At 46.7% G+C, this 17483-nt stretch overlaps 1 protein-coding gene across 7 annotated transcripts in view; it reads right to left on the bottom strand.

Annotated features, from left to right (window-relative positions):
- Klc (kinesin light chain) overlaps positions 1-17483 on the bottom strand; it is a 184294-nt gene that overhangs the window by 67452 nt on the left and 99359 nt on the right. For all 7 annotated transcript variants that reach the window (XM_070522619.1, XM_070522616.1, XM_065438964.2 and 4 more), the window contains exons 2-5: positions 17027-17315; positions 12392-12647; positions 9313-9631; positions 7429-7702 (exon numbers count right to left, since the gene is read on the bottom strand). In XM_070522619.1, the coding sequence (XP_070378720.1) occupies positions 7429-7702; positions 9313-9631; positions 12392-12647; positions 17027-17290 (1113 nt within the window). In that variant the 5' untranslated portion in view covers positions 17291-17315. The remainder of the gene's footprint in view (positions 1-7428; positions 7703-9312; positions 9632-12391; positions 12648-17026; positions 17316-17483) is intronic.

The raw sequence follows: 17483 nt of genomic DNA, 5'->3' as shown, positions 1-17483 counted from the left end.
CTTTCGAGGAACCCATATGGGTTTCCTTTGTAGCAATTGCTACAATTATGTGGATGTCTCATTTTCCCTTAATTAACTAAAATTTCGTTGCTGTGAAATTCACAAAATTATAGCTAACCTGAACTGGTGGATCACAGAAACATTTACAGTCAACGACCGATTTTTCGGACCCTCTAGGGAATGTAAAAACGTACGAAAATTCAGGCAATCCAAAAAAATGAATTCGTGCAAAAAAATGCACCTTTTTTTTTCTTTTTTTCTCGGATCTAGAGGTAAAGGGCAAAGTATCAGGCATCCGAAACCCTGCCAAAGCATCAGTGAAGTGGCTATAAAAAGAGGCGTTCAAAAACACTGTATGCAGCCGACTGCCGGTTTATTATGTACATGTGCATCGTCGAGCAGCCGGTGTTATTGCTGCAGTGGCTTGAAGAACTTGTTGATTGTTGTTTGGACGGCGTTCCGGCTGCATGCGATCATATTCGCCTCGATCTGAGCAAGAGTCATGTCAGCACTATACACCTATGAAAGAGTCAACAGTGCTTGCTTGAACTCGGCGCTTCCGAAACTGTTTGCTTAGAAATGCCGAACTCTTTGCTCACGTCAGCCTGCGATCGGCCGCTCACGACTTGCTTAATAATGCCGGCTTTCTTCTGCTTAATAATGCCAGCTTTCTTCTCCATCGTTAATCGACAGTACTGCTTTCCGCGCTTCGATGCCATCGGCGAGGACGACGAAGACGGAGTGGGGGCCATCGAAGGCAAGCGAAATCCTCAAGTTGCAAACAGTGGAGTTCGCTGACGAGCGTCGAAGCACCTAGGCCTAGCGTCGCAGAGCGCACTTGACACAACAGCACAACCACACACCACACTAGCCAAAACGTGGCCTGCGCAAACAAACGAAATGGCGCCACTCCGGAGACTCAGCTGGAGGCGGAAGCACGGTGATGAACATAGCCAGCGTGGCCAGACCAAATCGGTGTGTGATGGCTAGATTCGGCTAGTTGTGGTTCAAAGCGGTGATATGCTTCGGCTGCAAGTCGATTTCCTCCACAAGGGCGCTGCGTGAGGAGCCAAAGGACCTTCCATCGCGTCAAAAAGTCCGGAAAATTGGACGGCGGGGGGTTCGAGTGTCTGAAACTTGAGATGTCCTTATACAAAAATAACGTACAGCGCAAAGGACAAGGACAGTGATAGACGACATACTCAGCGCTGTGTATGTCGTCTATCACTGTCCTTGTCCTTTGCGCTGTACGTTATTTTTGATCATGAATTACCAACTAGCCCAAGCAACCACCCTATGTCCTTATACATTGATTCTATGGGGCTCATGGCAGTGCCGCAAAGACATCCGAAATATCAGGCATGTCCGAAAATTTGGGCGTCCTAAAATTCAGTCGTTGACTGTATATCCAAATTTCAAGCAGTGTCGACTCCTTGCCTTTTCCTCCCAGGAGCGTCACAACGCGATTTTCCCATCTGGCGAGTAGTTGCAGGGGGACGTCGTCCTCATGCAAACCGATGCAGTTTCTCAAGACGTCGACCACATCCAGTATGCGTGCTGTGCTTGGTAGAGGCAGCAGGTCTGGCACTTCATCTGAGCGTCCGTCATCGTGGACATTCTTTATGCTGTCCTCATCCCTCAGTTTCTCATGGGCAATCACATCAATGTCAAAGAAATCTTCCAGCTCTACAGAGGATGGCACATTTCTGGCATATTGAAGGGCTGCCGAGGACGCAATTGCCTCTCCTGGTGGCCACACTGCTGCAGTGCAACTGGCAGGATCCTCAGCAGAGTTGGTGTCTGGGTCTTCGAGCCTTAAGCCCACGTGAGTGAAACAGTTGGCGATGATTGGACATCCGGTTGCAGCCCATGCAACAGCCATCATCTGCAGTGCCATGCATGGGTCCAACTTGTGTCTTAACCGGTCTCCACATTCAATAGGAGATGCTGCGTAACTTGCTGGTGGTAGGCGCATTTCAAGCTTCTTATTAAGCCTTGGTCAAGTGGCTGGATTATATATTTATATATTATTATATATAAAAGTTACAGAGGTACGCGCTGCGTGCGGCTAGGGCTGAAGGTGAGCTCCTGCCACACACAGTCGTTCTGTGGTACTTCCCAAACCGCAGAGCATGCAATTGCAGCTACGTCGAGTTGGAACAAATAAGGCAACCAGCGGTCTCAACTCTAACAATGTTTATTGCTACAAGCAATAAGGTACACCTGCAGAGGGAAGTCTACTCTGTAATACGTAATAAATAGACTTGCCTCGTTTCATGAAATGGTCAGGCAAACGAGGTCACTCACGGGTTGCAGCAGGTATTCCTATCCGGCAGGTTCGAGGTTGGGGCGCCAGAGAGAGGGAGAGTCTCCTCCGGTGGTGCTGTTTTATACCATTTTACGTTTGCGAGAGGAATGTCCTCCTCGCACATCAGATGCCTTTCTAGCGAGTGAGGGGAAGGGTGCATGCATCGCAAGAGCGAGGCAGAACCAGGAGAGGGCGTAGTGCGCTTCTCCCGCGTCTAAGCCAGCTCCCGACACGTTTGCAATGTGCGAGTGTGACAACGTGAGTATGAGGGAGGGAGTGGATGTGAGTGCTCCACACAAAGTGCAGTTTGACATAAAGTACTTCAGCTCCACATTTGTGAGCAGAGCAATTGTCAGCAACAAGCACACCCGCCAGCCCTGCCTCCTCGTGTCGCAGTCAAATACAACGACCCATTCCAAGAAAATGGCCTGCGTCATTCAAGATCGGCTGTTGGCCACATACTTTACGGGAAGGCTCCTACTTCTTCTGAAACAATGGGGCCTTGCACTCTTCTCGATAACTAGCAATGGGTGCTTGTCGGATCAGTTCACATTATCACACAGCAGCCCAGTCATGCGCTTTTGGCTGAGTTTGCAAGTTGACAACGCTGCGCTTTCATGTCGAGGGTTTTCGATGGCAGCAAAAAAAGTCCTGTCTCGCCAGCGTTGTAGCTGTCACACGTGGTGTGGTCCTTCAACGACAATGACACGTTTGTTGACATCCAGGCAGATGCACTGCTCATGTCTACCGATGCCAACTGACCACAAAGTGTCTTGCAGACAATATTGAGGCGGGCCTTGAATCTAGTGAGCCAGTTGCTGTTTGCCTTAATGTCGTCGATTCCAAGCAGGCAAGTGTAATTTGCAGCCTTCTGCTGCATGGCGTTTCCACTGATGGGTTGCCCTCATTTCCACAAACCACGTGTACACACCCTTGTTGAGTTCTTTGTGTGCTGACGGCGTCAGCTTCTCCTGCTTGGCTGATGTGCCTGATGCAGGTGCTTTCTCTATTGCTTTTTTAGACTTGAGAATGGTGCAGAGCAAACTGGGAGAAATCCCAAACTTTCCCACAGCGTCACCTTTGTGACGTCACTCGTGACTTTGGCCAGGAAGCAAGCTTTATCCACTACGGATAAATGCTTTCGCTTTTTGCATGGCGGCACCATGTCGAAAAGCACGCTAAAACAGCGAACCAAACAGAGCCACACATGCACAACATGACTGCGAAGTTGCATTAACACCTATGTTAACACTAGCTACGCACTGACAATGCCGAGATGCATGGACTGATGAAACGACCAAGCTTCTGCTTTGGATTGTCTGCGGCTGAGTACCGTAGGAACCCGTGTATAACACGAACCCGCATATAGTACGAGGTGAAAGTTTTGGGACGCGAAATGGAAAAAAAAAGTTTTATCTGCGTATAATACGAGTTAGGAAAACTCGGGGAAAACATTTATTTAGATTGCACTCCACACTTCAATCACTGTCTTCCTCAGCTGCGCTCTCTTTGGATAGTTCTTTGTCGGACATATCTTCCCAGAGGTACTCATCCTTTGTGCCATCGAGCGCGTTCGAGATGCCGCACTTCTTGAATGCGCAGCGCACAAGGTCCTCTGGTCAGGGTGTCTACCAAGTTGACATTTCCAAATTCCCTGAGTTTTCCAGGTTTTCCCCGAGTGTCTTTGCAAAGTTCCATAAGTGATACAGAACTTTGTTTTACATCAAGACAGGCTGACACCATGTCGCCCAATGCTGTCACTCTCTAGTAAGCATGCTAAAAATTTTTTTTTTTAAATTAATTTGGTTTGAATAGTAAGGAGTCGCATTTATTTTATTCAATAAGAAATCAGAAGGGAGGGGTCAGTAAAATGCACAGTAAATAAAATATATTTAAAGAATGCTAAACAGACGAACATTCTCAAATACGAATAAAAAGGAGATGCATACCGGAAAAAAATGTTTTCGAATATGAGATTTTTTTTATCATTTGATAGCAAGCTCATTGGTATGAGGGCCGAACTTTGTCACAAGTGAGATTCTCTCTCAACAGCTCGTAAGTCAACCTCAACTGCCCTGACATACTCTCAGCCTGCGCACAACGCCTCAGTGTTGCGTTTCACTGCTTTAAAGAGTTTATTTTGGTTCCGATGAGGGGCACCTGCATCTCAGCGTCAGCCAACACTTCATTTTTTGAGCTCAAGCTCCTTGAAAGAACCGGCGAAACGCTTAATTTCCCGTCCATTTCTCAATGCGTAGGTTTTTTTTTTTTGTTCTCGACCTCCTTCCACCGCGCGTTCGCCCAACGGACCATTAGAAGCATCCTCATCATCAGTTTCACAGTCAATGTCCAATTTTTTTAACTCCCTGGGGGCTGCGAAAACGTCCGTAAAATCGGGCAGTTCGAAAAAATTAATACATGTCATTTTACTGCCGTTAAGGGCTCAAATCGCCACAGGCACATCCGAAAAGGCCTACCAGTACACTTACTAGGCAGATCGGTGTTAGTACTGTGACAGATGTCGGGTGGACGCATGTATAATCAAGGAATAAGTATAATTAAGGAATATAATTAAGGAATACCTTGTCCCATCACAATTGCCCCTAACAATGCTTGTTATGCTTTACTGCAATACTTTTGCGTATGTTTCACCGCGTAACATTTCTGTATTAAGGCAAAGCTGACTTTCGAAAACCAGCATTATTTAACGCACTGTGCTTTCCGAGCTTCAAAGCCCATCGTGAGGACCACAAAGACAGAGTCGGTGCAATTGGTTATAGCAGCAAATTCTTTCAATGAAAAACATGGCGCCGAGTGACAGGAAGCTTAATAGCGAACGTTGAAGCAGCTAGGCCTGGTGTTTACTGCGGCGGCGAGGTAATCAAAACGGCGGCAGTGGTGGCTTTGATTAATGCCGTTTCAGACCTGCAGTCACAGCAAGACGTCCCAAAAATCGGACGGTGAAGGGTTCTTGCATACGCAAGCCACTTGCATCCCCTAAACTAAAGCTCTCTATTGACTCTATGGGGTACGTGGTGTTAACTGTACAATGGTAACTCCTCCGGCCGATGACACAGCGTCAAAAGACCTATTTGTTATGATTCCTCTCTGTTACACGAGCCAGCATTACCGCGACTTTCGTTCCCTCTTAGTAGAATTAAAGCTAATTTTCCCTGATATAAGCACAAATTCCCTGAGTTTTCTCTGAGCATTTCCAGAGTATTCAAAATCCCTGAAAATTTCCGGTTTTTCCAATTGGTAGACACCCTGTCTGGTATGTTGGCCCGTGCGTCCACAATCCACTTGCATAGCGCGACTGGTGAAGCCTGCTTCAGCCGCCCAGTCGGCATCACTGCAGGCTCACCTGAGCGCATCCAATCTGCGTAACACCACTTGAACGCGTTCTTGAACGGCTTGTTCACGCAAACATCTAAAGGCTGCACTTCAGACGTCATCCCACCCGGGATAACAACGAGTTCAGTGCCAGATTCACGCAACAGCCTCTTCAGTGAGTCGGCCAAATGGCAACGAAATGCATTCAGCACAAGGATGGATGGGAACAACAGTGCGCCGGGCCGCCTACACCAGACGGACTTTATTCAGTCGAGCACAAGATTCTCGTTGATCCACCCTTTCTCACGGCATCTTACGACCGCATTTTTTGGCAGCTCCTCACCTTTAGGCACTGTCTTGTGCTTGAAGACGACATAGGGCGGAAGCTTGTGTCTGTCCACCGTGCACGACAACATGACGGTAGCTCACATTTTCTCGTTGCCAGTGGACCGGACATCAACTTGTTTAGAGCCCTTTTCGTGCACGGTGAGGGGCGATGGCATGTCCAGATAAACGGGCGTTTGTTCAGCATTGCCGGTTTGCCCTAGCTGGAAGTTCTTGGACTTGCGCAGCAAAATAATGTCGTGCTGGAAAGCCACAAGCAGTTCTTTGAACGATTCGGACAGCTTTTGCAAAATCGAAGTTAGGCAGCGAAAGGAAAATCCAGCACGGCACACGTAGCGATAAATCCAGTGCTTGTTGGCTTTGAAGGCGGAGCTCAGTAGCCCTTTTTCTCTTGCAAGCTCCTTAGCTTTCGCCTGCATAAGCTCCACGCTCCCAGCTAGATGCGCGGCTCGCTGTTGGCGTACGAACTCCTTCAGGGCAACTACGATTTCCGGGCATGTCCCACTCTTTGGGCCGCGAAAGCTTCTTCGCGTTCTGTTGCACGCGAAAAGGGCTTCCTTCTGTCGATGCCATCCGTGAATGCTTCCTTCATTCACGCCAAACTGCCTCCCGGCAACACTGTTGCCGATGTCCTGTGAAGCCTAAAGAACCGTTCTTTTGAAAGCAGCCGAGTACTGTTTTTGTAGTGCCGACATCTTGGTCCTTCAATGCGGAATAAAAAAGACGCACTTCGCAAAGCGTGGTTTGCACGTGTGCTGCCAAGGTGCGCACTCAACAATAAAGAAACGGTGCTGTAGTCACGCAGCAATAAGAAAACCAAGCCGTAGCCACGCAAGCAATAAGGAAGCCAAGCCATAGCCACGCAGCAATAACGAAGTAAAGTCATAGCCACGCAGCAATAATGAAACGAAAACTTCTAGCCTAAATTTCTGACTGAAATTTTTGTTCGGATCCACATATAGTACAAAGTGAAAATTTGGGACGCTAATAATAGGAAGAAAACCTCGTATTATACACAGGTTTTTATCGTAGTTTCAAGCCAATGGCAAAGCAAGGCCAGTCTCATCACCTTCGAGCAATGGCGGCCCCCATGCTCGGTCATCAGCGACAGTTTCTGGTGGTGACAAAACGCAATTTACTCTTTGTAGACATATTCTTGTATGTCAAAATACACTAAAATGTTCAAAATTGTGCTCTCTGCATGGCAAATATAATTTTCAAGCCTGGAATTGCTTTATCAAATTTTGTTTAAGCGGAACGGCACAAGAAAAAGCATTTGTTGTGGTGAAACTATTTATGTGTTGACTGCTATGGACCGCTGCTGGTCCATAGAAGTCAATCCATAAGTTATCTTACGGAGCCGAGAATTATTGATTGAAGCAGCGTTCCTTGTACTAGCAGGGTTCGACCGCACTTTATCAAAGACGACCCGACGCACGCACCTCCTCGTACTTTCCCTGGTTCTGGCAGAGTAGGGCCAGGTTGTTGAGTTGCTTGGCAACATCGGGATGGTCTCGGCCCAAAACCCGCTCGCGGATGTCGAGGGCGCGCTTGCACAGGGGCTCAGCATCGCGGTATTTTCCTCGCTTGCCGTACAGCACGGCCAGGTTGTTGAGCGTGGCCGCCACGGCAGGATGGCTCTCGCCCAGCGTCTTCTCCCGGATGGCCAGCGCATCATTCAGCAGCGCAGCCGCCTCCTTGTACTTGTTCTGGTCCCTGCAGCAGAAGGAATCTGTGTCAAAGACCTGCATCTGCATCGTTATAAAGGTCGTGATACCACCATTAAACTATTCCCAGTTTATTCTTGAACTGAAGGTAGAGGGGCTAATATGGTTGTGCACACAAAAGAGCTAGGCTCATAGCACACACGTTAAACTTGAAAATTCAATATGAAATCGCTGCCTCTAGGCCCCCCTACCACCGAAAGCGACCATCAATGTACGACGTCAGGAAGCGTGGGGCCACTACTGCATCGTCTGCTCCAAAACAACACCGGACACATCTTCTACACATTCTGGCACCCAACGGCACAGCGATGGCATCGCCGTTGAATTGTGCCCACAGTTCACTTCGGTGATAAAAGCAGCACAAGCTGGTTAATGGTTGCAGAAACTATCCCAGGCTGAGCACCGAGACACACACGTAAAAACAAAATGATGCACGACAACCACGATGTATTTCTGGCTCCTGCTATTGCTTTTGGTGCTTGCAGTACACAAAAGCATGGTCTTCGAGACTGAATTCCATTACACCAGGGAGTTCTTGCCAGGGGCGCAATTTCATTTCATCCACTGTTAGTTTTGCAAGACTGCTGTAGAATTCGACTGCAATAAAAATAAAATTATATGCGAATTTTCTACAGCAACAAATACCATCAAATTTTCCAGAGCTGTAACACTTTCCGGAGCTGTAGGCTAAGCTGTAGGCTAAGCTTGCGGCGTACGTCGCTGAAATGCGCTATCGGTCCCTGCCAGTGAAGTGCAACATGGTCATGAAACAAGCCCGGATCTTCGCCTTTTAAGGACCTGGTCCGCCGTAAGTACGAGTGGCTGGCAGCAGAAGACAGCGAAATTACACCAAACGGACCTGCCAAAAGAGCCTCCCTGATAGTTGCGTGTGGTTGGGCGCATTCGGCGTGGGCTGCTGTTCCACAAGATGTCGTGGTGCAGGCATGTGCCAAACGTGAAAGTTCGCGGGACGACGACGCGCTGTGGGACCATAGCAACGATGACGATGGCAGTACTAGTGAAGATGAGTAGCCAGTGGCCATCAGCACAATGCGTTGGCGGGCTAGTTGGTGCGAATCCATGAATACTTTGTTTAGCGCAAAACGACACACACAAGCGCCTAGTCCTGTCGTCTTTCTTGTGTGTGTCGTTTTGCGCTAAACAAAGTATCCAGTGACTATGTCAGCTACTAATAAATTTTTGTTATCGAATGCGACCTCAAGTATGCTCTCCTTTTTTCTTTTTTTTCCTGTCACACAATATGGGGGAGTCGACTTACAATTGTGTAAATATGGTAGATGTGTTAATTAATGATCAGAAGGACCTATTCTAACGACTCAGTACATTTGTGCAAAATCGTCAAAATTGTTTCAGGGTTCCTTTAACATGAACTTCATAGCAACAAGATATCCCTTAGTTGTAATATATATAAAGCAGTGATTATGTAGAAAGTGTTGCAGACCACATTGCAAAACATGCCGAGTGAAAATTCTATCACTGCACTACTCATGCAGCTTCCGCAGCATTTGACTGCCAAGTTTGAAACAGAGTCCAGTCAAGAGAATCAGGTGAGCAGTTACAAAGTCCTTTCGGCAGTACCTGTAGACAAGTGCCAGGATGTTGAGCATGGTGGCCACGTCCGGGTGGTCATGGCCGCTGGTCTTCTCCAGGTCCTCGAGGGCTTGCTTGCACAGGGGCACGGCTACTTCGTAGCGCCCCTGCGACGCATACTGGATCACCAGGTTGTGCAGCGTCCTCAGCCGAGCCGGGATCTCGTAACCTGCCGAACCCCCGCCTCCGGAGGTCCCCATGGGGCCCATGCCGACACCACCTCCGGGTGGGGACAGGGCGTCCTGATTGTTTTCCTCGTCGTCGGGGAAGCCCAGGTCTAGGGGAGGGTCACCCTCGCGTTTCTCACCTGTGTACGAGGATGACACAAAAAACTTTCACAAAGGGCTCGTACACACCGCTGACTCGCAGAGGTCATGGAAACAAGCTGGTCACAAAGCTAGCAGTTGCAAATAGTCACAAGTGATCACCTTGGTCATAGAGCTACTGAATGAATCAGATGGGCAGGATCAGGACACTTGCATATACTGATGCCGATAACAGTACGAGTAGTTGTAAACGGCATCAATCACGGGACATTTGGGCATGGTGACTGGCAAGTTGCGCTTGCCAGAGTGAACATCAGTAGTTGTGAGTCAGTCCTAAGGTCGCTAGTCACGGTCGGTCGTGCGACCTCTGTGAATTGCTGGTATGAACGCACCCTAAGGCTGTGCAACATGCAAGTTTGAGAAAGTTATAGTGTTAATTCATTGCTACATTGCAACAGGTAACTGTCATGGCATTATAAGACAATCGAAGTGCTCTTAAATCTTTCAGTGTCAGGTTTTTCAGAGGTGACGCACGCCAGTGTCATATACTTTTTCTTGGATATTATAAATCGAGAACAATGGTTTATTTTTGTTTACTGAAAAGGATGAAAATGACACAGATAATGGCAAATGCTGTTTTGGTATGGTCCTCCCATTACTATATGATGGGGGCAATTGCCAAGTCTGCTCCTTTTTTCTGTCTGTAACTTTCAATCTTTGGAAAGGTAATATTTGTGCTCATTAATTAGTAAAGAAATGTGTGCTCATCCCATCAGTGCTGGTGAAATATCAATGCAACAATCACTGTGAAGATAACAAAAATTCACCATGCATTTGACTACGGACAAAACTGTAGACATGGAAATACATGCATAAAAGAAGTGCATGTGAATGAGATGTGCGCGGAGAGGTATGTCTAATTCATTAATTAACAGCGAAGATTTTTTGAACAACCTTCTTTATAGACATAGAGCTTGGACTTTTCGAAATATTTACCAGAGTGCATGCTTCTTCGTGCATATCATCAGCAAAGGGAGCCCTCTCTTGGGGTGCATTCAGTCCACAAATATGTGCGCGCTATGTGAAGCTGCGTATATGCAGTTGCTGTTGAAATCGCTGCCGCAGATGCAGGAATGAAACGTACAAAGCATTCTAAGCAGAGAGACCAAAACTTGAGCATACCAAGAGACAGCGTTTACAATAAATAGCAAGAATGAAAGCAGGCACAATATCGATTCTTTGGTGGTATTCCAACCTGCGCCATTTCGCGGTCACCAAACGTCCGCTACTGGCCCTTTTGCATCGGTGGCTTCAGATAGCGCAGCCAGCGCAGCCAGCGGAGCCCGTCAAGCCGGCATGGGCGGCATTTTGTGTTGTGTGCAAGCAAGTCTCAGAGGCCATGCTTTGGTTGGAATAGTTTTGTTAATGCCCGTGCCGTGGCACTCCAAAAATTGTAGTTCTGTCAAAAAAACCTGTATTTTGTTATTATTCCTGCAAGTTCTACTTGACCTTTTGATGCAATGCATAGCAATTGAAGCAAGTATTACACAGCATTATAAAGAATTAAAACCGCAAAGCACAAAGTATTAAAGAAGAGAGAAGATCACTACTGCTTTCAAGGATACGAACCCCGACCTTATGCACGGGAAGCAGACATTCTACCTCTGCACCATGCCGCGTGTGTGCTACCAGTCGCAGTGCCCCAAATGGCATTGCACTCATTTGCCTTTCGTTTCAATGCAATGAAAGTGCAAACGTTCCGGATACGCTCCATGTTCTAGTACACTCTACTGCAACTGAAGAGGCTGAACTGCCAGTTACAAGAACGACCTCAAATGCGGAAATCCCTGATGACCTGATAGGGTGCGGCGTGCCTATTGCTGCCACCTTTACATATGAAGACTTTGCAGACGTCGACAGCATGGTTTCGTCGTGCATTGAGCTGAACAATGACGAAATAATTGAGCAAGTTCTCCCACCGTCAAACAGCGACTGTGACTGGGACGACGATGTGCCGTGTAGATTGGAGCCTTCAGATGCAGATCTGACTCGAGCCTTTGCATTCCTTGTATCAGAGTAGAGCGAGACTCAAAACTGGCAGAAATGCAGGCCCACTTGGTTGCATGTAAGGTGAAGTGCGTGTAGCAATGCATCGACCACTTGCTTCTTGCTTAGGGGCACTACTACGTAAATAGAGTGATCTTTTTGGTAACATCAGCTTTTTTTGGACACTCGATAGTTCGGACATTTATGTTCCTCGTAGAGTTCGAATTATCGGTCATCGACTGTAAATTTGGCACACATTTATTGTTTTTTTTTTAAGTTGTTGTTGTTATAACCGAAAATGCGGAACCCTACTCATAATTTTTTTTTCTCGTGTAATGTTATAACTGGCTCCACGTTTCAAGTCACCTAGGACTTTGTATGGCTGCAGAGGTGAAAGAGGTTGGCGTGGTCCAGCGACATGCTCAGCGTGGGAGCTCTGAAGCGACCGTATTACCAAGGCATCGGGGTGAAGCTTTGGTAATGAATCATCACTAAAAACAGTCAGCCAACTGACCCCTAACACTTCCAATAAAGACTGTGAGGTCTCACTTACACAGCTTCGCTGTCCTTTACGTATTAGTCGCTCAGACTGGCACACACGTGTGAAGGATTTGTGGTATTGTAACAGGCTAATTAGCTAATGCACCAGAAATGATTTTTTTATTCGTGGTTTCTTTAATGAACTTCTGCCTATGCTGGACGGCAGCATAGCATTTCAATGAAGCGCCACATTGTCCACATGAACTACAACTCACTCTGAGACTTCTGCGACTCGTCACCCTGGGCAGCCGAGGAGGAGGCCACAGACGTGGTGGACGCCGACAGGTCGTCGTACTTTTTGAGCGAGTTGACAAACTGCAGCTGCTTGTTGTCTTCCTCGAGCTGGGCAACCGCCTGCTCCGAGGCCTGCAGTTTCTGCTGCGTGTTGGCCAGCTCGTCACGTAGCCACGCATTCTCTTGGCACAGGCGGCGCACCTGGGCGCGAAGCTTCTGCTTCTCCGCTTCCACTGCCTGTGGCCATCGACAGAAGGCATGTGGCGTGAAACACTAGATGCAAAGCTTCAGTTTTGAAGTTTGCTTTAACATGAAAAACCAGTTGCAACAAAATTCTTAAATGCATAAGGAGCCCTAGTTTCACAAGGGATAGATACAGAGCAGCCTGTGTGCAAAATTTTACATATGAGATATGACTTGTCACACGCATCACCAAAAGTGAAAAAAAAAAAAGACTTCTATGATACCAAAATTCGAAAAGCATTTGGGCAGCGCCCATCTAGATGACTATTGAAGTGTGCAAATAGCCATAGTGTGTGAGTGATGCATGAGGTGAGTACTGCAGCCGAGCTCCTATCTCGCCCTTTCCCAAAGACATGCCATGCCTTCTGGCACTACTGCCGTGAAGTCCGAGCATACCCAGTGGCATACACCAACTGGAATGGCCTACATTTTAATCGGATAGCTTGACAGCTAGATAGCAGGAAAGAAAACTGGTCTGACAATGCCAAGACTTAAATTTGCAATTTAAAGAAGTTTCGATAGCTTCTAAGTATGCTTCACTAGCATATAATATTTAGTTATAACCATCGCAAAAGTGAAATTATTGCCAAGATAAACCTGTACCAACTAGCCAACAAGATCAATTCATGATTATTGCATTTTGCACAGTGTTACACGGTGCAATTACCTGTAGTCACGACAGTGTCAGTCCTGGTAACACTCAAATGAATAGTTTATTTGTCACAGTGGGGAAAAAGAAAAGTCGAAACCTTAAAAAGGACACTGGCTTGCTAAAAATGCTTCCTCAACAGCTATAACCTACAAAGCTATATTTTTATGTCTATGAAATGAACATGACTGAAATTTAACCTGGTCATAAATGGAGCCTGTGGCGTCGGCCAGGATAAGCCCCCATTCACATTGCAGTTTTGATTCACATTGCAGTTTTGATTCACATTTGATCGCAGTAATACAATGCTAGCATAAAGTTGCTGTTTACCATTATCCCGACAGCCAAACAGGCAGTGCTTTCATGCTTCCACTGCTCCTGACAGAATGACACAGCAGGTGTCTGGCATAGCAAAAGTGTGCTATAGCACAGCGCAACACTAACAGCAATCTCCCCTGCGACAGCGTGCCTCTGGCTTCAAAGCGTGGGTACAGGCGAGCCATTTGGCAATGCATCAATGGGCACAGCACACACTGGTTTCGTTCAAGTGGGAGAAGTTGGACAGCAGCCCTCGCCTGCCATAAGAAGCAGACTTCAGACGGCACTTTATTATAGAAGGTGTTATCAGGCATGAAAAACAAGTATATCGTTAAGGACGCAGCTTGAGGAGATGAGCTCGTCTAGAGAATTCTAAGCATTCATCCGTTGGTCACGCAGTGGGTGCTTCACTGGTATAAATCACACTGCCACTGATTCACTCCCCAGCAGGAAATAGTGCCATTATTCCGGGAAACAGTCACTCGTTTGACGCCGGCTCTCGGCACATGCCTAAGCACCGTGCCGCTAGTGTAGTATAATTAGCACCAGGAGGTGCAAAACAGATCATTTAAAGCACGGAAGGCTGCTCGGTAACGACAATACTGCTCAACTGTGGTACAAAGCACTAATGAAACCTTATCAGAAAGAATGAATACAAAATATAGGCGTTGTGTATGTGTTTTATCGAGTGAGTGCAAACGATTGCAGCAGTGCCATTTGTAGGACAGTGATGTTGGCAGATATGGCAAAACTGATAGTAGTTATTCAGCAGTAAAATTTGTCACATTCTAGTTACTTGCCAGCTGTCTTGCCATGACTCTTGCGACAAGTGGCAATGGTCAAGAAATACAGACGCAGCAGTTTCACGAGTGACATGCTCCTTTATACAATGATGCCACAATGGCCTGTTATTTCGAAATCAATATGATTCATTGAGCCCTAAATTCCATTTGTTTTGTGCTGTTCTCAAAATAAGAACAATTATTAATGCACTTGAAAGCTACTGGAGGAGTCTTGTCGCAGGGCCCAACATATGCTGTGAATTGACGTGTAAATGCACAGAAGTACCACCTACGTTTCCGTGTAGACAATTGCAGCCCCGCTTCTGTACAGCAGATCACACAGGGCTTACTTGAGGCTAGATAATATAACGGCAATCAGCGTTGCCAAAACAGAATTGGCCTAGTGCAGCTTGCACCATGTTTAACTGCACTGCAGTAGCCTAACTATACTACAGACATGTTCACGGTTCCCCGATTAATGTGCCCACGCAGCAACAAGCTCAACAAAAGGGAAATCCTACTTTAACGACAAAATGTGCTGCGCTCTGAATTGTGCACTGTACAATTCATCCAGCACCACATTCGAATCAGGCACCTTGGCGACACCTGGGATCATGCCACAACCGTATTTGTAAACCAGCCTGTTATCGACTCCACGGTGTACCCTGCAGCCGCTGTTGGTTGTTTTTTCTAAATTAAAGCGACTTGCGGAGATCTATGGCCTGTTAAATAACGATTTTTATGTTCAGGGGGTGAATAGCTGTAAAAACTCACAGCAAGCTCACTTTTCCTTTAGATCTTTTATGAGAATTTGTTAGGAAATGAATTCCTTGAGAGGCACTGCACACATTCCAGCATGCTGCTCAAGTTTCAAAAGAAACATGTTTCAAGGACTCTACAAGAGAAAGCCTGTGGGAATCCCTGTGCTCCACAACATTTCCAGACACATCACATCAGTCGCAAACATCGCGTCAGTCGCAAGAGCCAGCAGGTTTAGGGAGAGAGGGGAAGCTGTCTTTTGCAGCGGCGCACAGGAATTGCAAGCACTATCGGCACCACAGAGCATATCAAGTGAGATTCGCCCAGCACTACACAAAGTGTCTTTGTTCACCAGCATGTGGCAAGTGCGGAAGGCTCTGTTGCCACTCCCGTTTTCCTGCACATTGTTAATCAACCACGTTTTTGCTGCAGCCGTTGCCGTGGCTGCCCATATCTCCAGCTGGTGTCAGAAGCCTCATACCTAGCATCTTCCCTTCAAGGAATCCCGCAGTGATGTAAACTGTAGCTAGCTGGCCTGCTTGAAGTGTTAGTTGCAATCGTAATAAATGCTTTCCAAGTGTACATGTGGTTGTTGTACAGTGTTTCCTCGAACTTGTACCGGACCATGATTGGTCGGAAGGTGTGCACCAATTGCAGTATACAGTGTGCTGAGGCATAGCGCCGTTGGCACCCACTTATCCTTACAAGCCTTAGCTGAAGGCCAGCTCAAGTTTTTCTACTCACATGCATGCAAAATGCCGAAATGATTTCTTCAGATAATACACGTCTACCAAACAAACTAAGCTCCAACAGTTGTCGGAAGCCAGATTTTGGTTTAGGGTCTCGGCTTTTTACAAAAATTGCGAGATCAGTACATCTCCGTAAAGCTGAATCCCAAATTACAACTCGACAAGTCTGCACCAGAAACAAACGCTATGTATCGCAATTCTGCAACGCTGAGGTAGCTGTGTCGCTGGCAAGGGTAGCAGTACAGAGAACGAACACTGGGATTACTACCTCTAAGCTGCATATGTCAACAGAGAAAAGTAGAGCGTGCACTAATTACAGTGCTTGCAGAGGCCAAGCTTGAACTCAACCTAGAATTCCAGGGCAGGGGGAGGGGGAGTGGGGAGGGCATTCTAGACACAGTCAAATTACACGGTATTGTCCAATTGGCTCAAAATGCGAAAGTGGTGCAATTTGACAACGTGGCAAGATTTTATAGTGTCCAGAATAGTAGCACCCCAGCTAGAGGGAAGTACAATGAAGAGTTTCTTTAGGTGCGTGTGAATATGTATTTGAAAAGTTTGAATAACGAATCAAATAGTGTCTTATTTGTTTCGCTTTTAAATCAAATAGTCACTATTAGTAAATCGGAATGTTTTCTACTAGTTTTTGAATATGTAATAAAAAGAAATTGGAGAGAAAATACGCTAAATTTCATTACAGACATAAAGCAAAAAGGCAACCTATGCAGTGGAACGTCCTATGTCGTTTAGGAAGCTGAGTTTTACTGGCTACAGAGATCGTACACACTGTCTGCAGAGTCATGCGCATGAGAACCGCTTATTTGTACCTAATGCTACATTTACGCTCTTAATAAACAATGGTTCACAAGACACAATATGACAGAAGCTCGCAAACATTATGAATACTAGGAGTAGGATGTGAACATCATTTTATATTAATTGCAGAAACATTTGTTCATTATTCAAAAATTACTCGAGAGATATTCAATATTCCACTCACTACGGACATTTTTCGGTTCAGTCTCAGAAATGACTATTCACAAACTCCGAGTCTCGTTTGTCCAACTCGACACAACCACTGCGCTGACCGTGCGGTGCAACCAAACCGCCACCCACCTGGAGGTGCGATGCGAGTGCCACCATGACCTGCGCCTCGCCCAGGCCCAGTTCGAGTGCCTCGAGGGACTTCTGGACGAGCTGGGCCTTCTCCTCGGCCACCAGGCTGGCCTTGTTGTCCTGCTGCTGCTGGGACTGCTGCACCGCCTGCACCGAGCTGCGCAGCCCTGACAGAATGGTGTTGTGTTCATTGCGCAATGCCTCCAAGCCCTGGATCACCGTCTTGGTGTTGCTGACGATGTCTTCCTGCGACATGGCCGTCATTTTGCCCAGCGTCTCTATCTTCTTCCTGCACACACAATGACAAGCGAGAATTGAGTGAGGAACGCCCATGTGCCTCCCTAGCAAAATCCAGCACAATGTTCTAAAGACCGCACCAACAGGAAAAGACATAATGAATGCATTACACAAAACCATCATCATCATCAGCTTAACAAGGTTTATTGTAAGATAAACG

This window comes from Dermacentor albipictus, chromosome 7, assembly GCF_038994185.2.
Source record: "Dermacentor albipictus isolate Rhodes 1998 colony chromosome 7, USDA_Dalb.pri_finalv2, whole genome shotgun sequence".
Taxonomy (NCBI): domain Eukaryota; kingdom Metazoa; phylum Arthropoda; class Arachnida; order Ixodida; family Ixodidae; genus Dermacentor; species Dermacentor albipictus.
The sequence above is the reverse complement of the archived record's forward strand: the minus strand, read 5'-3'. Positions and strand labels throughout refer to the sequence as shown.